Raw genomic sequence first — 25,376 nt, forward strand, 5'->3', positions numbered from 1 at the left:
TGGATGGATGTATACCACAGGATGAATCGTCAAATGATCCGGACCATTCATCTGACCAACAGTGTTGCAGATGGCCTATGGTCCAAAAATCAGAATTGATCAGAGATGATCCACAGCAGGTACGTGCCATTAGGACTTCAATGCGGGATGTCCAAATGGGCCACATTGGCAGAAGCGCATCCAATGAAGATTTATCTGCAACAGAATCCAAGTGAAGTAGAAAGATTTGCCACAGGCATGACCACCCAATAGGCAATAGCTACGAATTTTGTAATGCCAACCCAAGAATGTTCGGACTAAACAGACGGACGGTTCACATCATCAGATCGTGCAGCTATGTCCAAGGTGATGGCCTAAGGAGCCCAGATAAGGCCCAACCACCTGGGTTTATGTTTGGAAGGCAGAAAACAGGGAATCAGGATCCCATTAAATCCCAATTCTAGCAAGCTCTGCACCACAATCAGGTGGTCAGGATCATCCGCTTGTTCACACAATGGAACCTGCTATGAGAACACATCTCATCCGTACACAGATGGGTCGCATTTTTTGGGATTTAAGACAATCAATTGGCCATAGGACAGACAGAAAGACCAGATAATAGCAGTGAATCCAGATCCAGATAATAAATAGTAGCTATTTCAACACTGTTAGCATCTTCATGCGATGGCAATACAAAAAAAAATAAAATAACAACAATAAATAATACAACTGTAGGAAATTTCCCAATTAGTGTCTGCCTGATAAGTAAAGGACGAAAATCTTGGATGCATAGTGGCATCGAACCTGGCCGATCAATCTCCATCTAATCTGAAAACAATCACACATCTGCCTAAAATCGTCATGTGAACTTACAACAGCATCATCACGCATACAATGCAGCCACCTTCTGCGACAACCCATCAACCACCTCATCTTGGTGCTCAGCGATCGCTTCTTCCTGAAAAAATAAACAGAATTTAAATTTTTTTATAAAGAAGTCACAAGGAGAGATCCATGCCACTGCAAACTCATCATCATCATCTAAGCCTTATTCCAATCAATTGGGGTTGGCTACATGAATCCTATTCCGCCACTCCACTCTATTAGGGGCCAGATCTTTGGTTAGGCCATGGATCATCAAGCCTTTTCTACCTCCATCCATGTACTTTTGGGCCTTCCCCTTGCCCTTTTCAAGCCTTTAACTTGTACCAACTGGTTCAACTCACTCCTAACCTTATAGTTTTTGGTCTCTGATGCACATGACAAAACCATCTAAGCCTACTTTCCCTCATCTTATTACCTATTAGTGATAATCCCAAGTTCCCTTGAATGATTCATTTTCTAATTATATCCCTCCTCATCTTGCCACTCATCCATCTCAACATCCTCATTCCAGCTACACATCCTATGAACATGTTGTACCTTGAATGACCAACATTCCATCCCATAATGCATGGCTGGTCTTGTAGCTCTCCTATTAAATTTCTCTCTCAATTTGGGCAGTACATGACAATCACACAAAACTCCGTAGGCACATCTCCATTTCTTCCACCCAACTAAGAATTCTATGGGCAACATCCTTCTCAAACTCTCCACTCTCATGAATTATTGACCCAAGCTATCGTAAGTAATGACTTTGGGCAACTTCTTAGTAAGCAATTTTAACTAATTCCTTGTTTTCACTACCATTGTTACTAAAATCGCACTCCTCTGGATGGCTCCTTGCCCTTATTCTGAAGTTGGAGGGAGTGGATAGTTTGAAAGATTTCCAGCCAATTAGCCTTAAGTAACGACCCTTATAAAATTGCGGTTAAAGTTTTTAGCCAAAGGTTGAGCGCGATTCTTATGAAGATCATTTCCCTTTCCGAAGTGGTTTCATTGTTGAAAGGCAAATACTCGACAATGCCTTTAATGCTCACGAGTGCCATGATTCCAACCATAAGGCGGGCAGGCAGGGTAGGGCGTGCTCTATAAGCTTGACCTTGAGAATGCCTATGACCATGTGGACATCCTTCCTAGATTACATGCTTACTCAGACGGGCTTCAAGGATGAGTGGAGAACTTGAATTAACGCATGTCTTGTTCGCAAGATTCTCTATGCTCATAAATGGCTCCCCATTCGGGTTCTTCAAAGCTTCTTGGGGCCTCATCAAGGAGAAACCCCATCCCCATTACTATTCGTATTGATCTCGACAGCTATAAACAAAGACGTTATCTAGGGGTAGGCACGTTGGGCTTTTTCAAGGCTTTAATGTTGAAAACTTCCCCCAATGAATTAGTTACCTCCAATTTGTAGACGACACACTGCTTTTTTGCAAGGCCAAAAAATTAATGGACTTCCTGGGTATGACTATCTGCCAGTTTGAAGTGGTATTGGGACTTAAGGTGAATAGGTCTAGATGCGGTTTTTTTGGGATTCATCTGTCTAGGGAGGTGTTCTGGCTAGTTAATTCCTTCGACTGCAAAGTCGGATCCCTTCTTATCTCGGCCTTCCTCTCTATGTGGAGAAGCCTGCGATGCATCTGTGGGACAAAGTCATTGAGAGGAAGCTTTTTCCTTGGAAAAGTAATCTTTTATACAACAGGGGAAGAATCACTTCGATTAAGCTTCCCTCTAACCTCCATCTTTAATTCATGTCCCTCTTTCTCTATCCGAAATTGATTCTTCTTCGGATCGATAAAACTCTAGAGAATGTTTGTTTTCCTTATTCGAGAAGGGGGGTTAAGCGCCTGGATCCTGTTAAGTTCACCCCGTTGGGAAAATGGGTTTGGCACTTCAGTTCAAAGGGATCAAGTCTGTGGAGATCCATTATTGCCGCCAAATATGGCTTGACTCTGACGGGTTGGTGGACCAAGGATTCACCCTTCTACCGCTCTTCCTTCCTTGAAAGGCCAATGCCTATGTACCCGTTAAGGTTTTCAAGGTTTGGGCTTTTTTGTCGATGACATGATGGGGCTGGAGCAAGATTCTGGGAGGATGTCTGATTTGGAGATTCGTCCCTCAGATTGCCTTTCTTGGCTTTGGCTAATTTTGCCCTGCGGAGGGCATTTGTGTCGCTAGTTGCTTCTCAGGCCAAAGCACTAGCAAGGTTTGGATGCCTCCTCGGCGAAGTTTACGGGATTTTGAGATAAAGGATCTAGTTAGAATTCTTTCTCGATTGCAAGGGTTCATGCTTTCTCCTGGAGTCGAAGACTCATTGTACAAGAGACGCGACAGTTTGGTAGTCTTCTCGGTTCGGTCTTTTATGGTATTCTATCTTAACCTGAGATCCCTAGTCACAGTAGCCATATAGGCCATAGTTTGTCATATGGTGCTTTAATGCAGTGGCATTTTTACACCGGGCTCGAGTGGGGTGGCCTGTAGGATGTAGGGACACACTCGAGGTGGGTGGCCAGTGTGAGGCGGGCCCACGTGAAGTGGGGCCCACGAGAAGGGTTCGGCCGACATCCTAACTAATGCAATGTGGGGCTTGGGCTATGAGATAAAAGGATTGATTCGCTACTCTCTATTATATTGAGCTTTTAGAGCAAATAGCTAATTGTCTTGTATCAAATTGGTATAAGAGCGGGAGGTCTCGTGTTCGAGACTCCTCACTGGGGGTGATTAATGCAGGGGCATTTTTACACCGGTCACGAGTGGGGTAGCCTGTGGGATGCGGGGACACACTCGGGGTGGACATGCCTTCTTTTATAGCTGGCCTTTTCCGTTCCTGGCACATAGGTGGAGGGGGAAGTTTAGCAAAGCAAAACGGAGGATAGCCCTATTAGTTGTCCTCTGGGCCATCTAGGGTGAAAGGAACAATCAATGTTTTTGTAACAAGAGCAGTGCTTCTGTTAGGGGCTTAAATTTGGTCTTGTTTATATATCGAGGATTGGGATTCTTGAGGGTTCATTATGTTAGGTGAGGTTCTCCAACCTATATGGTGTTATTTTTCTGTATTTTTTTTTTTAATGTTAGTTTTGTTTTTCATTTTCCTTAGCTGGTCTATGTTATATATATCACACTTCATATACCTTTAAAAAATGCACTGCATATACATTGTTTTAGTCCAACTAATTTTAAATCATTTAGATTCTAGAGCACTCTTCCATAAATCTAGCTTTGTGTTTACACCCTCCCTCATCTTGTCAATCAAAACCATTTCATCTACAAACAACATACACCATGGGATCTCTTCCTGCAAATGCCTCGTTAACATGTCCATAACCAATGTGAAAAGGTAAGGGCTCATTGTCAACCCCTAGTGTAAGCCTACAATAATTGGGAACTCACTTGTCTCTCCACTAGTGGTCTTCTCATTTGTCACTGCTTCCTTAGGCATATCCTTAATCAAGTCAATATATCTATGCAAACCCAAGCTTCATTGCCAAATCAGTTTCTACCAAAGAAAAACCCATTTTTAGAAACTACCCAAATTCGGGTTGCCAACAAGCCAGACCAATCACAACTTCAAATATCCTCTGCCAAGGCCTAGCCTTTCTTCCATCCTAAACTTCTCCCTATATTATGGGATTTGTTTTCCACAGGATACTCGAAAAATGAACTTTCACAGGTGAAACAGTAGACATTTCAGTGTCCTGCTTTTGCCAAAATCACCATCAGAATAACTTTTAAGTGGCACTAAAAAAATGACTACTTCATATGCAGTTTCCAATAGAACTTTCAACATGGACATTCAAATCCAACAATGATTTGGTGCACATCCACATAGACCCTTAAAGTATCTCCACAAATGCATAGAAGTGCGACACAAAATGCCGCAATGACATTTCTGTTATTTTGCAAGTCAACTAGGGCATTTACCTCATCCACACGACACATTGGCTCGTGCATCCGACTTTGGTAGAGACGAAATTGTGATTGAAGAAAATGGCCCGACAGATTCGCGAAATGAAAGCAACATGATTGCAGCATTTTACATGAATACCCCACTATTTTGCACAAATGCCCACGTGTCATTCATGTTTCCTTTTTCATGCATATTCCATTGCACTACTAATACATAGCGTGGAAACAAACAAATCTCCATCTACACATAAATGAAATCAACCAATGGTTCATTGTCAATACTAGGGTAGTTAGCAGATCAGGTTCGGGTCGTGTCCCATAATAACCATACCCGGGCTACCAGGATTCGGCTCTTGCCGGGTCTGGATCTAGTTCTTGAATGTCCGGACCCTAATCCGATCAGGTTCCCATCAGGTCTTTGGATCTAGGCTTTGAGTTCGGTTTGGTACAACTAATAGAACTTACATGGTTGGATAGCACACAAATGTGCCACTTTGATATAAACATGGTGTAAAAAGGTTCTCTTACATGTGTCTTAGGAAACCTCATTTCATTTCTTTTGCTAGAATATATATATATATATATATATATATATATATATATATATATACACACACACACACACACACACACTATTAAACTAACTACACCCGACCCGGAGTTGACTAGATTAGACCCTACCCGACTTTATGATAGAGACATCTCGTGCACACGCACGCCCCCCTTACACACGTACATAAAGAGGAGAGCCCCACCATCGATTTGGATTGATGACGATGTACAAAAAGGGTCTCCTAGTTAGAGGATTGTGTTTTGGTTCCTCGGAGTGGACCCGATCATCATGTGAATCCCACCATTGGATCTCATGATCATGGCCCACTACTCTAGATGATCTAGTACTTTGAGTTTTGCTTATTATTGTTATTAAGAATATCATGGACAGTATAGATTGCTTTGATTAGTTGTTATTTTTATTACTTCGTCTCTAAGTAATAGGATGCACACATGGTGCGGCTTTTGGGATATAGATTTTTCTTATAAATAAGCAATCCCTTGTAGGGTTTTTGGCATTGAAGATTATTAATAAAATTCTGCATTTTCTTGCTTCTCTAATTTTCTGAGTTGTGGAAATCTAATTGGGTGCGAAACCCTCCTTTCTTCGAAGGGCTAACTATCATAGTGCGAAGCCGCATCCATCCCAAATCGCCCCACCTCCTACCCTCTATATTCATCATCCCACATAGCCATCCACTCTTCAAATCCACCTTTATTTTGCAGTCAATCCTTCTCTATAGCAGCCTTGCAAGAAGGCTGAAACTTCGGCAGAGCACCGTGCACAAACAGGACATCCAATCGTCCCGAAATTTGGCGTAAATGTGGACCTCCCCTAGCCGACCAGACCCAAGTTGGCCGATTTCAAATTTGTGGGCCCCACACACATGCAGCCAGGATTCCATGCACATGCGTCTGGGCCCAGCTGCTGTCCACAAGTGTGGATCACTTCAGGTTCGTTTATTTCACTCATTTCTCACCTTATTTCCCTAACCCTAACCCTAAATTATCATAAATCCTAAGTTCTATTCCACTTTCGAAACCCTAGGCATTCCCGATTTGAAACATGTGAATCCCTTGAATTGGGAAGTAATCGTTTGCATGTGTGGATAAATCTACTCTCCTTTCAGCATTGTTTGGCCTATAATTTTTAATTGATCCAGCCCTAACATATGTAGGCTTGGACCCTCATAGATTCCCCTTGTTGAATGCTTGATTTTTTTTGTGGGATGTGGAAATTTTGTATTGTTTCTAAATTAGTATGATCTAAAGCCTGAAATCTTACATATCATAATTAATTTTCATGTCCTGCATCACTTTAACCAGGCCCATCACATGGACCCAACTTGCACCTGAGTGGACCCAATTTTTAACCGGGCCACCCAATTTATTAACAGGTCAAATAAATGGGAGCCAGACCCCTTAAAAACAGGTCCATCGGGTAACCATTGGCAACCCTAGTCAATACCCAGTAACAATGGCCTTGAAATCAGCAATTAGAAATAGTGAAAGGTGCAAGTCGCAGCACTTGTGCAGTATACATACCTCTGAATTCCTTCTTCCATTTACAACCACGCACTTAGAAGCACTGATGCTGGCACTCTTCAAAAGACCATGTGCACTGTTGTCGGGTTTACTTGGGCCATTTTCTGTAGTTGATGCATCCTTATGTGCATGTTCCAATCCCTCACTTTGGTTAAATCTCGGAGGGCTTTGAAGGGTCGTGCGAGCAACGGATGCTGCAGTCCGCTTTTCAAAACCATTGCTTTGATCAGCAATATCATCTTTAGATGCACATACCCGCTCTCTGCAAATAAATGAATAAAACACAAGCAATTTAGGAAAGTGGATAAAATTCTATGAACCATAAACTTATAAGGAAAAAAGAAAAGGAAGTTCAATGGGGGCTTTCTTTATGCACTTACCTGGGCAAAGAGGCATGTTGACGCTGGAGTGGAGTGCTCCGCTCGCCCTTACCATAGTGCTCCTCTAGATGGGCGAATTGTCGCTTAAATCGGTCGACCCCGCTGTTGATAGGAAGAAATCACATCAGGTTGGTAGCTGACAACCAATTTTAACATAAAATCCTTTAAAATGACAGTTGTGCCTATTGGAATGCAGACGCTAAAAGTGTCCTTTGTGGGCTTTCCACCATTTCTCACATGCCGATGACTCCACCACAAACATAGGATACATGAACAGGATATTCCAAAGGTGTCAAGGATTCAGGCCAGCCTGTCATGGCGTGGGGTCTACAACTAGAATACTAGGCCCATAGCATCAGGTCACCCAAGCAATTGAGCCCTGATTAGTAATTGGGACAGACCTGGACCAAAGTAATTGGTCCATTGGGTCAAGTCAAGTCAGAACCAGGTCATGATACAGCAATGCATATTAGTTAAACATATGAAAAACATGCAAACAAAATCACATAATGGGGCTGGGCTTGACAAATATTTTACTGGGTTGGGCTTGGGCCTAGAGATCTCTACCCATGTTCGGATTGGACCTTGTATTATCAACTCAAGCTAGGGCCTACCATGACCAGGCCCAAGCCAGCCTGTTGGCATTCCTAGGATTTCCTGCGGGTAGAAGACTGCCTCCCTGGTTAAGGTCATCTCCAGGATTCCAGGCACTTCTTATTTAGGTTTGAGTCAAACTCAGACTTGTAGAGACAGGCGGTGGATTAGCATCAAGCGAAAACGAGATAACACTGAACCAGCTGCAAATGTCCAATACCCAACCTGTCCACTACAGATTTTTCAGCAACGCAGATGTGGAAGGATCTCAGTGATTTTTTTTTAGGTGTGGAGCTTCCCATTAGAATATATTATCAGCTGGTGCATGTCCCATTTCAAATAACCAATGTAGCCCATTGATAGTGTAGGGTTAACTCCCATAAGGAACTTGGGTCGATGAAGCAGAGGCCACTATCTCTATGACTACAAGTAGCTTGAATATCTAGAAAGAATGTGTCACCTGCCTTATTCTAGTATGGTCAAACTTCGACACTTACATGGTTACAACTTGCACAAGACCAAGTAGTGCATGCTCTGCGTGCGTGTGTGTCCACAAGCAGGTTCACAAGTAATCAGGGAGTTGAACATTGACCTCTAGGAGAGAGACTTCTTGGAAATGCAGAAAACCACCACTCAGCCATGAGGAAATCTTAAGAGTTTGCACAAAGGAAAAACTCCAAACCTCAGGCCAGAGTAATTGGTTCCTACCATCACACACAACACCAGTTGCGTGTTTATCCAGCATTGTAGGACAGATAATTCTCATGTCATGAATAACTGACATTTCAACGGCAGATGCAAATTCATGACAAAGAAGCATAATCAGTTGAAAAAGCATACACATCATGGTGCCCAAAAATTAGCAAAAGCAACATAAGACTATCCTAGTGCGTTCATAAGCCAATGATCATTGAATTAGAGAAAATAGGTACAGTTCATGATTTTACTGGAATCAAATGATTTCAAGCATCAATTGGGAACTTGAAAATAAAACTCATATTCCATCAGAAGATCTTGACAAATGCCTGACCTTGGGTACATGAAGCTAGTCTGATCAGCACCACGAAGATACTCCTGCAGCATCTGGGGATGATACTCCAGTATCTGTTTACTTTTAAAAGAAAATCCATTATAAGAAAAAAGTTTACTGAAAGCCAGTATCCCATTACAGAAATAAGTGTATGGCCGTATAGTCATACCTCTCGATAAATTAACTCTCTAACATCTTCCTTTGTCAATTTCCTCCTTTCAAACTCAAATTCGAGTTTTGAAATGGGCTGCGTCGATGGTTCGCGATCTACATTCGCCAAACCAGAAAAGTATGGATCAGCTAGGGCCTGCAAACATAAACAACAAAAGTATCAGAAAACAGAACTACTGACATCAACTGGCTTCTTTGAGATTTTTGAAAAGGTTATAAGCTCATTTATTAAATCTTACCTCTTCAGCAGACGGGCGATCTTTTGGATCAAATGCAAGCAATCGCTCAAGTAATCGAAGAGCCAAGGGATCTGCATTCGGGAACTTCTGTGAGAATGGAACCGGTGGCTTTCTCCACATGCTACTTAAATATCTTCTAGCCTTCTCGTTCCGAATCTGCACATGTTTTTAACGATTAATGGTGACAGGAAAACATGAAAGTATAACAGAATTATACAGTCTTCACACTGAGAATAAGCTAGTTTTCTCAGCTTTTCAGTTTGTACAAGTGGAGCTAGGGCTGTAAACAGGCCGGGCCTCGGGTTGGTCTTGGCCTGGATTTTGAACTGTTTTGGACTGGACCTATTCAAATTTCTGATTTTGTCAGGCCCGAGCCTGGCCCATTGACACCCCTAAGTGGAGCCCATAGCTCAGTTATCTGAACCATTCATCTGATGTGGATGTATTATATCCCACAAATCTCCCAACTTGGAAAATCCTAACCATCCGACCTTTGACGATTTTTCAGTTGAATGTGGAAAATTGCTGTATTTCTGACTTTAACTTCCTGTCTTTGGGCCGCCGCTCACAGGGTTAGGATATTCCTATCAAGGAGATCTTTGTGGAAAGATCCACTATGAGGTTTGTTTATCAGATCAATTGTCTAGATCATCTAACCAAGTGGCACGCTTGTACATTCATAGGATATACAAAGTCACGGGCGAAGAATCATATGATATAATCCTCAAGTATGAAATCTTGAAGGAAAATATTCTTAAAAAGTAAATGAGAGGGATTTATGGTATAAGAAGCAGAGCAACATATTTTCTCATGAATCATAACATACCCTAGAAATTCTCTCAAGGCCATATAAAACAAGGAAAAACTGAGATATTGCATCAATTAACGGGAATATCACGGCAGATGCCCCAATAGGCTTTACCGGTTTCGAGCGGACCTACCAAGGTTTATAAGGGGCTTAATAACTCTAGACAATGCAGGGGTAGAGTCTGTCAGGAAAAGAAGGCCTGCCTAAACATGGCCCCCTTAGATAGCAGGTGGAGGATCCCTGGAGTGGCGGACGGAGGGAGTTTCATGCTCTTGAGCCTTTTTTGGAGGCTTTTTGTGAATTGTGCATTTTGGGTCTTTCCTTTATGGGTTGTAACGGGGTTGGGCTTCGTGGTATATGGTTTCATATGATAGGCAGGACCCCACAGGGATCATGAACTACTGCCAGAATTGCAGATGAACTTTGCAGGCTATGATGACAAATAAACAAAAGGAAGACCAACCCTAGCAATGGATTCTGATGGAGGAGTGCCAAGCAAATCAGTCATGAGATCAAGTTGATGCACCACATTCTTCCCAGGGAACAACGGTTTCCCAGTAAGCATTTCTGCAAATATGCATCCGATGCTCCAAATATCAATTGCAGGAGTGTACTGCAAAACAGAAAAGTCTTAGAATATGTACGACTTAAACCCATATAAAAATATCATTTGAAATTGTAAAAAACACAATTTGATGAATCTTAGCCCTAAGGAGCCAGACAAGTGATTACTCATTACTGCACCCCTAGCTGCATAAAAGGAATCGCTATCCATGAAGCAATCTCATGCAACAAAAGTTATCATCAAAACTGAATATATGTTGAGCCCACCATGAATGTATGTGGCTTATCCACGCTGTCCATCCATTTTTTAGCTCATTTTAGGGGTTGAGTCCAAAATCAAGGGAGGACATGAGGTCGAGCACCGTCTTCCTCGAGAAGATAACTATTCCGAATCCATGGAACTTCTCTGGACTCCTCACAGAGACTTCTTGAATCCACGAGGAAAGAAAGCATAAAATAGAAATAAATTCTAATAAATTTGAAATTGATTGATGAATAATAAAAAAACGAGTTCACAACCCTTTAAATAAGGGTGCCAAGCAATGGGAAATAAATTAGAATCAAACTACAACTCAAACTCCAAGAATCCGCGACTTACTATAAATAGTAAACTTACTATTTATAGACGGTCGTGATGTCTACTAGTGCGCAAGGTTTTCGGCCAAAAATAGTAAGTGTCCTATTTGGCTTCACCAAACCGTTCTCCTAATTATTCTAAGCTCTTTTCACGTTGGGCGCAACTCCTAAAGCCCGACGGATGAAGAGTTATAATCAAACTAAAACTTACTATTTATAGTAAAAACGGAATTAAAACAGGGAAATGACCATCGATCAAGGGGTTTTTCGCAATTCCAGGCTGCGTAACCCGGCATAGCGGGGTTGGTTGGCTAAAGTAGCTCGTTCTACCCCAAAATCATATATTTTACGTCAGATAACTCATTCCGGATTGCAAGATACGCCCGATCTAAGGTCCGATGGTCCGGATCACTTCTGTCATCAACCGGGCCTTTTCTGATCCATCTTGGCCATGAAACTGTCCGCGACCCGCTCTACATTAGTCCCCTCCACTTCAAAAGAACTCGTCCTCGAGTTCTCATCATGCGCTGGTTCATGATACTCGAACAGGTCTGCAACATTGAAAGTCCGTGAGATTGCCATGTCATCTGGAAGATCAACAACATAAGCGTTGTCATTGATCTTTCGGATGATTGGTACTAGTCCAATCTTTTTATTCTTCAACTTGTTGTACGTTCCGGTCGGAAATCGTTCTTTGCGTAGATAGACCATTACTTGGTCGCCCACCTCGAACACTTTTTGTCGCCGATGCTTGTCCGCCTACTCCTTGTATTTTTCGTTAGAGGCATGTAGCTTGGTTTGTACCTCCGCATGAATGCCCATGATCTTGTCAGCCATATGTTCCGTTGCAATGCTCATGCCTGGGAGCTTGGGCAGAGGGACCAAGTCTAGTGTGTGGCGAGGTACTCGTCCATAGATAACCTGGAACGGGGATTTCCCTGTTGAGTGGTTCACCATGTTGTTAAATGCAAACTCCGCTTGAGGAAAGGCCAAATCCCACTACTTTGATTTTTCTCCTGAAATACATCGAAGGAGGTTTCCCAACGTGCAATTTACAACCTCAGTTTGACCGTCAGTCTGTGGGTGGTAGGCGCTGCTGAACTGAAGTCGTGTATCGAATCGAGTCCACAAAGTCCGCCAAAAGTGGCTTATGAACTTCGTGTTACGATTAGAAGTAATAGTCTTAGGAACCCCGTGTAGCCGCACAATTTCTCTGAAGAATAAATTCGCCACGTGTGTTGCATCGAGCATCTTCTTGCATAGAATAAAGTGGGCCATCTTGGAGAAACGATCTACTACCACGAACACCGAATCCATGCTGCGTTGTGTTCGTGGAAAACCAAGTACGAAGTCCATAGATAAATCCTCCCAAGGGCCGTCAGGTACGGGTAACGGAGTGTAGAGGCCCGTATTATGAGATTGCCCCTTTGAGGTCTGACAAATATAACAACATTGGACTGCATTTCCTACATCACGTACCAATTGCGGCCAGTAATATCGTTCTTCCACAAGAGCTCGCGTCTTGTCTCGCCCAAGGTGTCCACTGAGGCCACCTCCATGTAGCTCTTGGATTATCTGTTCCCTTAGCGAACTGTTTGGGATGCACAGTCGATTTCCCTTGAAAAGGAACCCGTCTTGCATATGTAAGTCACCGGGGTGACCTTCTTGGCATCTGACTCATGCGTCCTTGAAGTCGTCATCATCGGCATATATGTCTTTGAGGCGCTCGAACCCGACAACCTCATTACTCATAGTGACTAACAAAGTTGCACGGCGACTCAATGCATCAGCTACTTTGTTCTGTTGCCCTGACTTATGTTTTAGTACGAACGTGAATTCCTGCAAAAATGAGATCCATCTAGCATGCACACGGTTAATGTTAGCTTGACTATTAATGAATTTGAGAGCTTGATGGTCCGTGTAAAGTATGAATTCCCTTTGAATCAAATAATGTCGCCAGTGCCGCAGTGCCTGGACCACCGCGTATAACTCGATCTCATATGTAGACCACTTCTTACGTGCATCGCTAAGTTTCTCGCTGTAGAAGGCTACCGGCCTACCTTCTTGAGACAAAACTCCCCCAATTCCGACATATGAGGCATCACATTCGACTTCAAAAAGTTTGTCGAAGTTGGGAAGTACAAGAACCGGGGTCGTGGATAATCTGCGCTTGATTTCGGCAAAGCTCCTGTCGGCTTCGTCAGTCCACTGAAACTGCCCTTTCTTCATGCAATCTGTGATTGGTGACACAATGGTATTGAAATTTTTCACGAACCGACGATAGAATGTCGTCAGTCCATGAAAACTTCGTACTTCGTGAATATTTGTAGGAACCGGCCATTCTCTGATTGCCTTCACCTTTTCCTCATCCACCCGAATGCCCGTGGATGTGACGACAAAACCCAGGAACAATAGGCTATCAGTCATGAAGCTGCACTTTTTTAAATTGAGGTACAACTTATTTTTAGTGAGCACTTGAAGGACCTTCTTGAGGTGTTCCATATGGGTGGTTTCGTCTTGACTGTATATCAAAATATCATCGAAGTAAACCACAACGAACCGCCCAATGAAAGGTTTCAGAACTTGGTTCATCAATCTCATAAATGTGCTAGGCGCATTCGAAAGACCGAAGGGCATGACCATCCATTCGTATAATCCTTCCTTGGTCTTAAAAGTCGTTTTTCACTTATCACTGACCGTATTCGAATCTGATGGTAGTCGCTCCTTAGGTCCAATTTAGAGAATATTTTTACACCCTCTAGCATGTCCAGCATATCGTCCAACCGTAGTATAGGAAATCTGGGGGGTAACCCATCGGGAAGATCATTGGGCCAGATTTCTTTGAATTCATGTAGCAGGGCCTTAGTATTTCAGGGATGTTGGTAGGCTCGAGTTCTTCCCCTTTTACAATTAATGCATAAGTCTGTCCTGTTTCCTTTGATTCTTCCACGAAGTCCCGTATGGTTAAGAGAAAACGGCCCTCCACTTTAGAAGTTTCAGGTGGTCCCTCTGGATCCATAAGGGCCAATATGGTCTTCCGGCCGTCCTTGACGAAGATATATATATTATCTCGCCCTTTATGAGTGGCGTCACGGTCAGATTGTCAGGGCCGACCGAGTAGTATGTGACATGCTTCCATGTCAACTATATCGCATACTACTTCATCCTTATAATGTTTGCTAATTGAAAAGGATATGGTATACCATTCAGTTACCTTTATTTCACTGACCTTCTTGATCCAACCAATTGTATAAGGAGAGGGATGATGCTCCATTTTCAATTGTAATTTTTCTACCATGACCTTGGAGACTATGTTCTTGCTGCTCTCACTGTCAATGATCACGTCACAAACCTTTCGATTCACCGTACACCTAGTGCGGAAGATGTTATGTCATGTGGATGCACTTCTTTTCTTGGCGTATATAATAGTCGCCTCACGACGAGCGACTCGCCGTGATCTTGTTGAATCCAACCTGAATCATCTGCCTTGTCCTCGGTGGTATGCTCCTATTCTTCAATATCCGGATCTTCATAAGCGTTATCGCACTACCATCATTGATGGCGAGGTTTGCCACTTTTCGCCGAGGACAAGTATTTGATAGGTGGCCGGTTGGCCACAACGATAGCAATTATCGGGCCTTGGCCGAGCATCAGGGGTTCGGGATTCTACTTGACCAACAACGATACGCCCCCTTGGGGTCTAGCTTGCCCGCTTCCCGATCTCGGTTCTCAAACGTAGGAGGTTGAGTGCGTGCTCCTACGGGCTCTTTCCCCTTAAGCTGTGGATAAACTTGCCACAGGGATCCTCGCAGTAGGATAGGTCCGTGTGTTTGGGACGTTCAAGTTGCGCTTCGCCGAGTAGCCAACTTGATCGCATCATTCATTGTCCAAACGGACCGCATCTGGACCCGATCCTGGATAACCATACACAATCCACCGTTGAATCGGGCGACTTCTTGCGTTCAGGCTCGACCAAATCGTTACGCACCACCAGGCGGTAAAATTCTTCTGCGTATTCTCTCACTGACCGACTACTCTGTCGATAATTTTGGTATTGTTGGAATAATACCTGATCGTAATCGCTAGGGAAGAATCCGGCACGTAGTAGCTGCTTCATTCATTGCCATGTGCGGATTGATGGTTTCATCCGTCCGCGAGTTGCAGTTGTTCCCACCAAGCTGAAGCTCCGCCTTTCAACTTGTAAACCACAAGTTTAACCTTATTTGCTTCAGGGATGTCCACATAGTTGAAAAACCGCTCAACTTCAGAAAGTCAACCAAGGAAATCCTCAATGTGTTGTTGGCTATTGAAGTTAAGAATATCAACCCGCATCTTGATTTCTCAATCTATTCGATCTACTCGATCGCCGCCTTGTCTGAGGTGTTGGAAGATTATGTCATCGATTTTTTCCTCACTGGAGCTCCCTTCCTCAGGAATGACCCTTGGATGCACTGCCGGTACTATCCTGCGATCAGGGCAATTAATGGGGGTGGAGGATTGCCACCAGGAACACGGAATTGCCTTAGGTTTTCCACGAAGAGATTTGTTATGCTGTCGATGGAAGCCTGCAACCCTTGCATGGCTTGCTGATTCTCTCGTTGCGCTACTTCGAAAGCTGCCGCCGTTAAAGGAAAATTTCCTGGAGCACCGCCCATGGGATTGTTGCCCGACCCGTCGTTAGAAGCCATAAATCCGAGGAGAAACCTGGACTGATATCGACGCAGGGGAGGACGTGAGGTCGAGCACCGTCTTCCTCAAGAGGATAACTATTCGAATCCACGGAACTTCTCTGGACTCCTCACGAGACTTCTCGAATCCACGAGGAAAGAAAGCGAAAAATAGAAATAAATTCTAATAAATTCGAAATTGATTAATTGAATGCTTAAAACGAGTTCACAACCCTTTAAATAAGGGTACCAAGCAATGGGAAAGAAATTAGAATCAAACTACAACTCAAACTCCTAGAATCCATGACTTACTATAAATAGTAAACTTACTATTTATAGGCTCGTGATGTCTACTAGTGCGCAAGGTTTTCGGCCAAAAATAGTAAGTGTCCTATTTGGCTTTACCAAACCGTTCTCCTAATTATTCTAAGCTCTTTTCACGTTGGGCGCAACTCCTAAAGCCCGACGGATGAAGAGTTATAATCAAACTAAAACTTACTATTTATAGTAAAAACGGAATTAAAATAGGGAAACGACCATCGATTCAGGGTTATTTCGCTGCGCAACCCCGCGTAGCAGGTTGGGTGGCTAAGGTAGCTCGTTCTACCCCAAAATCATATATTTTACGTCCGATAATTCATTCCGGATTGCAAGATACGCCCGATTTAAGGTTCGATGGTCCGGATCACTTCTGTCGTCGATGTGGCTTACCCATGCTGTCCATCCATTTTTTCAGCTCATTTTAGGGGTTGAGTCCAAAATTGAAGCATATCAAAAGCTCAAGTGGATCCCACCACAGGAAACAGTGGGGATAATGATGTCCACCATCAAAACCTTCCAATTCCAAGGGCCCACACTGATGTTTGTTTGTCATCCAACCTGTTCATAAGGTCACACAGACATGGATGGAGGCAAAACACAAATATCAGCTTGATCCAAAACCTTTGTGGCCCCTGTTAAGATTTCAATGGTAGGTGTTCAATTCACAATCTCCTGTGGTGTGGTCCACTTAGAGCTTTGGATATGCTTCGATTTTGGGCTTATACCCAAAAATAAGCTGGTAAAACATATGGACGGGGTGGATAAGACACATAACTCATGGTGGGACCCAAAGAGTTTACCCAGTACGCAATCCGATTTCATTTCAAAAACCCAAATTGAGAAGAAGAGAGAAAAATCAATGTCAGTATAAAGCCAAATAGCAGCAATATATATGTGTGTGTGTGTGTGTGTGTGTGTGTGTGTGAGTACAATCCCAAAAGAACGATGCTCATTATAAAGGGAAGTACCTAGAAAATACAGAGATAATAAGAAAAATTAGTACGCATCAAAATGTTATCAACTGCCAACAGCAAACTAGTGACAGTGCAGCAAATAAGAAAAAGGTATGGATCTCTGAAAACCATTATTAGCATGACAAAACCTGTTCTGGATTACTCACAGGGAGCACTAACATGAATAAACTGATGCATAAATGTGAAAAAGAAAAATCTAAAATAAAAAATGGAAGTAGAATAGAGAACCATCAAATTGCCCAATTATATAAATCCAAATTGAAGATTAGCAAATACAAAACAGCTTACCTTGGAAAAGAAAGAGCCACAGAGTTCAGGAGCACGATACCATCTGGTCGCTACATAATCCTGCAAATAAATACACATATAAGACATGGGATCATGAGCATAAGTGCAAAACATACATGATATCATAATCAAACAGACAATCAAGTACACAACATAATAAGAGAAATAACAGCTGATCACATTAAAATCCAAAAGGCAAGATATCAATCATGGTCAGAAGCTGCAAATAGCATGGCATCAAACACAACACGGAAGAGCAACATACAGTCCAGAAAATAGCCGATGGGGCATCGGTGAATGATACACGTGCAAGCCCAAAATCACAAATCTTCAGTTTGCAGTCCGCATTAGCAAGGATATTTTTGGGCTTCAAATCCCGATGGAACACATTTGCTGCAAATAATTGAGAAAAATCATCAGTAATCGTCAAGGATAAAAAGATAGGCAAAATGGAGAGGCTATGAAATACCAATGAAAAACACCAACCTGTATGTATGTATTTTAGAGCTCGAAGAAGCTGGTATAAGAAAAACTGATAATGCTCAGGGGTAAGATCATCATTTGCCTTGATTACTTGGTGGAGGTCAGATTCCATCAATTCAAAAACTACATAAATATCTTTAAATTCTCTTCGGGATGGGGGAAGCATTATATGCTTTATTTCTACAATATCTGGATGTCGAAGCAGCCGCAGGAGCTTGATTTCTCTTAGAATGCGGGTAGCATCGGAGACATGCTCAAAAACATCATTGATTTTCTTAATTGCTACCCTCTCTCCAGTGTGGGTGTCAACAGCAGAACCCACTACACCATAGCTTCCTTTGCCGATGACCTCTTGGATTTGGTATTGACTAGCTTCACCATACTCTGTGAAGAATTCCGTGTCAAGCATGTTCTGAAACAATAAAACAACATTAGCAATACTTCTCATCTAAGAAATAAATGGGAAGTGACCCAGAACAAGAAAATAACATTAAATAATTGTGTAACTGACACAAGGATAACAATGCATTCACTGATATTAATTGAATTCTCAATCCATTAATATTAGTTGGCTAGACATTTTTTCTACAACCATAGCAAGTGTCTAAAGACAAAGTCAGCACGTTTGGGCACGAATTGGAAACAGAATCAAGAGTACCAAATCAAGTACCCAAATATATTAGTGTATACATCCCTTCTAATGGCAGCTGCCCAGGTCATCTAATTGGATCAAACTGAGATGGGACGATCTCAACTCTTAACTCCATCTTTGCAGGGGTTGACTTCAATTAGGAACAACCCATCACCCGAACCAATATTGTATACTGAACGTCCTTAGAACCATCCAAATACCAGAAAGTGGTAAGGGGTGTGTGGCCCAACCTTGCCTGAGCTTGGGACCCCACACTTCAATTTTTGGTCCCTCTAGCAATGGAAATCCGTTTTCCACACCTGAACTTTTACCTTTCAGTTATCGAGAAATTCATTTCAGCAGACCGTGTTATCAAGCCATTCCACCTCTTTAATCCCCATTCGTTATTTAACAAAATCATTAACTCTAGGACTATTCTAATCCTCTAAAAATCTATGGGCATACACCACATGTCCCCTACCTCAAACACCACCTAGTTGTCAAATATTACCAAAAATGAAACACCATGTCTATAAATAGACCTCTCCCTCTTGAGAAAGGCCTGTGGCTCTTGCTTCACTACACTCTAGCCTCTCTCCACCCTTCTTTTCCTCTTAGAAGCCCTTTAGAAGAAACCCATGCAAAAGAGTGAGAAATGAGTAGTGTCAAGAAGTGAATGGTTAAAGGATTCAAGAACTTTTTAATCTTGCCCAAAAGAAAAGGATTGGCTAAGGAGAATGCCTCAACCATTCCAGGTTTCAAGAAACAGATCCAGTAACCACTACTAGGGGAGCATTCATTTCATCTTTCCTTCCCAAAGCTCCAAATCGCATTCTTGCAAGGTGAGCATCCACAATCAAGACCCTCTGTTGGATATAGCAAAAGAGCCATTGAAGACGGAGTGTGCCGCGCAATACTCACCAAATACCCTCTTTGCAATTCTAATTGCTTTCATTGTTTATTCTCTCTATTCAATTTGCCGAAACCCAATCTCAAGGATTTTCTCTCTCACAAAGTAAAGACGGGGTTGACACTATAAGATAAGGATGCATCATACTTTCCTTCTCTGTAACCAGGACGCTTACCCGGCTTTTCAGGATAGACACCATTTTGGAGTCAAATGCTTCAGTCTTCAGAAGATCAAAACTATGTTTCTCTACTCATCAACGGGACCCTAAAGTCCCAAAATCTGGCTAGTGGAGACTCCTTGTCATCTTTTACACCTCCAGCTTTCCAGTAGGTTAGCTAGTCCATTTCACAACTAGGTAAAAGAACAACATTGAAAGTACCAACATTTTAAGACCTAGACCGGAATGGACGGTTGGACTGGTTTGGACCGGAACCAGTCACCAAAACATGCTGGACCCCTATAAACCCAACTTAATTAAGTGCAAAAACTGTTTTGTTGAGGAAAAAAAAAAATGTAACTACACCAGTCAAAGATCGAACCCACAACTTCTACTCTAAAGTACCATTCAGCTAGCAACATTTTACTCGTTAACTCCTCCCATTTTCATAATTTTAGATTAAGTACCTTCCAAGCCAAAATGGGCAAGAGTAGGTCTGACAAATTGGACTAAACCATCCACAACAAAAAAGGATGAAATCTGGTCCGGGTTTCAAAATAATTTGAATGTACTGATGTGCATCCTCAAATAATTCATAACTGCGGAGCATCTGATATTGCCTATCCGTAAGGCTTACAGAAACTAATCAAGCATTGGTTGCAACAGAAGAACAAAGGATCAAAGAAAGTCTTGTGTGCTTAATACAACTCGTGTGCCTCATGCAAGTACCATGAAGTAGCAACAAAACATATTCACCATACACACGACAGTCGTATGTGATGATCCAACCATGGGTTTGATTGGCCATTGTTTGGAGCAGGCCGTGCAATAGACGGCAATCCTGTCAGTGGTCTGTAAATGAACGGTGACCAATACGTTTAGAAAAAATAAAATAAAATTTGCGCAAGTTCCATATACAATGAGAAAACACAGAACTACTGAATGGATAGGATGATCCAGTAAACACAATTTTCATGCTGTGGCCCGCTCAGATCCGATTGCCAAACACATTTACCCAACAACATCAACAAACAGAGGAATTGAAGAAAATAGGAAAAATGGACAGTTGAGAGAGTTTTTCAACAAGCAAGAAAGAGAAAGAACTCCAAAACACATTCGTTTTACCAAATCTAGCTGAAAAAACAACCAAACATGTAGATTACAGAAGAAAGGGCGAATCTTTTGGATCGAATCCTGCTAAGCAAACAAAGCACGACGAACGTAGATCCAACTGCCACTTCTCGTCCCGATCCTGAATCCGATATCTTTCAAATAGAGAACGAGATATATATAGAGAGAGAGGTCATGAATACGACCTTCTCTTCTCAAAATCATCTCAAATTCCGAACAGGAACAGAGACAAATAAAAAGACTCGTTCTCCCAACCGAATCATAAATTCAATAAAACAAAAATCCAAAACAGACACAAACAAACGCAAATAAAGACAAACAAGAATCCCATCAATCCGCAATCCAAACACTCAAAAAAATAAAAAATCGAGATCTGATCTTCTCTCCTTGAAAATGAGAGACCCTTTAAAGAAGAAAAAAACAGAGAGAGAGGAAAAAAGACAGATCTGACCTTCTTATGGGAATCGAACCCGGCCATCTTGTTCCTGTTCGGGACTCTGATATGCTTCAATCCCGAGATCTCGATATCTTCAATGATCTCAAGCTCTTCTTCTTCTACCACTGCTGCTGCTCCCTCACCGTCTCTGGATTCTTGCTGTGGTCGATTTAGGAAAGAACGGATGTGGTCGTTTTTCTCGTTGTGGGAGGTTTGCTGCTTGGAGCGACGCTGGAACAAGCGACGGACGCCGTCCACGAGAGCGCCTCCCCCCATATGACGGTCAGGATGGAGCGGCAGCAAAGGCAGTTCGATGACACGCCAGGCGACCGCAGCATTGCTAGCGGGAGCGAGTCCTATGCTCGCGTTCGGACCGCCATCTGCGCGCGGGTAGGAGAGAGGATTGGAAAACAGGGAGAGGGGCTCGATTTCCGCAGGGATTGTAGAGCGTCAGGGTGGGGAGTGGATTTCCTTTTTGCCCTGGGTTTTCATGTTATTTACGGAAATGCCTGTGAGCCTCCTTCGTTGAAACGCGGGAAATGCAAGGGAGAATCGCGGAAAGGTTTCGATGCGATGAAGGAGTTGTTTCGTACTCTGTAGTGTGTGATGCTCCATACACATGCACTTAGAAATTGTACACGTGGATTATAATAACTCATATTAAACCGACTAAATTGTGGAAATAACCGTAACTGAGTCGGAAGGAAAAAATAATATTGGTTTTAAAATTTTGAACTCTGATTCATGGACACTTGTTTGTTGAAATGGGACCGTTGAATACTTTTCATTCTGAACCGTCCAGTGTATGCCCAACAATGATAGTAAGATTGTCAAGCAAGTGTTTTTTTTTTTTTCCTTTGTCCACGATGCATCTGAACTGGTGCCGATGGCTTTAACAGTTTAATTCGAATTGCTTTTAATCCACGTATGGAATATCCGTGTGATTTCTAAGCGCCTGCGTATCATCCACCGCACTGTGCCAGAGTATCAAAGAATTTCTTGGTTATTCTAACAAAGTACACCGTGAAATTTGGATAGTGGATCGGGACCGTCCACTGTATGGAAACTACCGTTCATGGACAGTTACTGGAATAGAGCACAGTATCTCGATCCTTAACCATCCGATTGGTGTCGTTAAAATGGACGGTTGCTGTAGAAAAGCATCTTAAAAGTTGAAAAGTGAAAACAAAAGGGTAAAACTGAAGAAAAGTGATGCGTCAGCTTGGACGCGGATTGGGTGGTGAACCCAACGGAAGCGGATTGGGCCATATCCCGCCCATCCCTTGCCAGGAACAGACAGGGCCTCTAAGGGGCCACCTTGATGTATTGATTTTATCCACACCGTCCATCCATTTTTTCATACCATTTTAGGGTAGAAATCAAAAAATGGGGAATATCCAATGCTTAAGTGCACCACACCACATAAATCGTTAGTTATAACGATGGCCACCGTTGAAACCTTCCTAAGGCCCACCATGGTGGTTAATTGCCATCTAACCTGTTTATCAGGTCACATGGACCTGGATGAAGGAAAAATACAAATTCCATCTGATCCAAAACTTCTTTGGCCCTCAAAAAGTTTTCAACAATATATATTTAATCCCCACTGTGTGATTCACTTGAGCCTTGGAACTATCTCGTTTTTTGGATTATACCGAAAAATGATATATAAAAATAGATGAACGGTGTGGATAAAACCCATACATCACGGTGGCCCCCTCAGAGGCCCTGTCCAACCCTAGCATGGGACGGGCTGTGGTGGTACCAAATCTGCGTCCGAACCAAACACCGCGTTGCTACGTGGCGTAAGGATCACGTGGAATCACCATAATGTTTTGTTTTATCCACACCGTTCATCCGTTTTTCCGGATTATTTTAGCTCTCGTAACAAAAATTGAAATATATCCGACGTTCAGGTGGACCACACCAAAAGAAACAGTGGGGATAATGACTTAAAACCTTCTTAGGGTGCACAGTGATGTTTATTTGTCATCAAACCTGTTCATAAGCTCACAGAGACGTAGATGAAGGGAAGCAGTAATATCAGCTTGATCCAAAACTTCTATGGCCCCAAAGAAGTTTTCAACGGTGGGCGTTCAGTCCCCAATGTTTCCTCTGGTGTGGTCAACTTGAGCTTCGGATATACTTAAATTTTGACCTTATGCCATAAAATGATCTGAAGAAATGGATGGACGGTGTGGATAAAACACATACATCAGCTGGACCCCTGAAAATCCTTTCACCACGTAGCTACGTGGTGTTAGGTTCGCCACTCAAACGGAGTCCTTTTAGATCGTCCCATCAGTATTATTCTTGAACAGCGGGCCAGCCACGGTGCTCTCCACGTGCTACAAAGCATTGATCTACCATCCCTGTGCCACGTGTCGTGATGGAAGAGAATCTCTAATCTCTACCGACCACCGAGATATGATGAAGACGTCTCTATTATGTAATCCCCGCCCACGCCGACTATGAGGGTGGGCTGAAGGACGGGAACCCTCTACAAGTAGGAAGAGCGCGTGCAACTTACGAGTCAGTGGGATCCACTGTGATTTTCATTTTTTATTTTTTGAAATCCGCTCCATCCATCCGTTGACCCACCCCATTTTCACCGTTGAAAATAAAAAATAGCTCAATCCAAACTTCATGTGGACCACACCAAAAGAATAATGTAAAATCACGCTTGAAATCTCTAGATTCACTCGGTGTGTCTCGGTGTCTGGGTCAGGCTTATTTTTGGGATTTCGTTTCATCCTGGTAGGTCACACCAGATGAACGGCTTGGAAAGCGTTTAAAAAACACGGTGCCCTGAGATAAGGTTCTTACCGTGGACGTCCTCAGCCTTACCGGTCCCTTGTGCTGTGGCCCAACGGAGTGTTGGATCCGTTCTATTTTTGGGTTCGGGTACTAACATGACAGCTGATGCCAGACACACATCATGGTGGGCCCACACGCGTGTTGCGACTTGCAAGCTCTTCGTGCATAAATTACTACTGTAGATGTTACCTTTTATCCAGCGTCTTTCACGAAAATGCCAAACTTACCTTCCCAACTTAGACCTTGCACCGTTGCACGTACGGACAGAGCATTTCAGGACGAAAATATTCCTGCTTTTCATAAGCATTGCACGTACGGACAGGGCTATTTTCGTTCTCACATGCTCCGTCCGTACGTACAATGTCTAAGTTGGGAAGGTAAGTTTTGCACTGTCCATAAAAGACGCTGGATAAAAGGCGGCATTTACAGTGATAATTTTCTCTATACAGCCTTCCAGGTTGGTTAAACGTGTACCACGTGCTAACCGAAGACGAGATCCGCGCAATTCATTAGTTGGGCCCACAGAAAACATGCCCTGGCCGAAAAATCAGGCATTTTAGCCCTTTCCCTAACATATGGGCTAGGCAAGTTAGTTGAATATGAACCGTTGAATATAGACTGGTAGTCGGTGGTCCACGCGATGAGTGGAGCAATCTTATCTTTGTTCCTGAGCATGTTCCCTTTGTGCCGCCCCATTGGATAATGGTCTGGATCTCCCACACGTGTGCACAGTTGGTACGTGTAAGAAAAGTAGACAACCGTGACCGTGGGGCCTACCTTGATATATGTGTTGTATATCCACGCCATCCATCCGTTTTTTCTACATCATTTTAGGTCATGGACCAAAAATAAAGCAACTCCTAAACTCAGGTGGACCACACCACAGGTAACAGTGGTGATTGAACTCTCATCGTTAGAAAAGCTCCCTGGGCCCAGCATAATATATATTTTACATCCAGTCTGTTGATAAGGTGACACAGACATGGATGAAGGAAAACACAAACATCAGCTTGATCCGGAATTTTTGTCGCTCACAAACATTCAATTACCACATTTTTCCCTGTGGTGTGGTCAACCTGAGATTTGGATCTGCTTCATTTTCAACCCGTTCATTAAAATGAATTGATAAAAAAAGATATGCGGTATGGGTATAAAACAACTACATCAAGGTGGATACCCTGGTTCTGACATCACCAAAGTCGGTATTTTCACCGTGCCAGAGTGGCGCACGTACGACAGATCCAGTCCGGTCATAAAATAGTGGACGAGAATGAGAAGCGATGCCCATGCATTTGTGATCCAGACCATTGATCTGCTCTGGCCCATCGTGTATGG

At 42.8% G+C, this 25,376-nt stretch overlaps 1 protein-coding gene across 2 annotated transcripts; it reads right to left on the reverse strand.

Annotated features, from left to right (window-relative positions):
• Positions 1 to 598: 598 nt before the first annotated feature.
• Positions 599 to 21,751, reverse strand: LOC131235590 (mitogen-activated protein kinase 9-like). Of its 2 annotated transcripts, none has more exons than XM_058232814.1 (11): positions 21,240 to 21,751; positions 17,963 to 18,371; positions 17,742 to 17,869; positions 17,477 to 17,536; positions 10,550 to 10,699; positions 9,279 to 9,434; positions 9,038 to 9,175; positions 8,869 to 8,942; positions 7,245 to 7,346; positions 6,865 to 7,126; positions 599 to 937 (listed from the first exon to the last, which is right to left on the reverse strand). In XM_058232814.1, the coding sequence occupies exons 1-11, from the start codon at positions 21,498 to 21,500 to the stop codon at positions 863 to 865; spliced, it is 1,815 nt and encodes a 604-aa protein (XP_058088797.1). In that variant the 5' UTR covers positions 21,501 to 21,751; the 3' UTR covers positions 599 to 862. The 2 variants fall into 2 exon arrangements, with proteins under 2 accessions (XP_058088797.1, XP_058088798.1); XM_058232815.1 differs by lacking the exon at positions 21,240 to 21,751 and adding an exon at positions 20,783 to 20,960.
• Positions 21,752 to 25,376: the final 3,625 nt, after the last annotated feature.

Source organism: Magnolia sinica, chromosome 19 (genome assembly GCF_029962835.1).
Source record: "Magnolia sinica isolate HGM2019 chromosome 19, MsV1, whole genome shotgun sequence".
In the NCBI taxonomy this organism is placed as follows: Eukaryota; Viridiplantae; Streptophyta; class Magnoliopsida; order Magnoliales; family Magnoliaceae; genus Magnolia; species Magnolia sinica.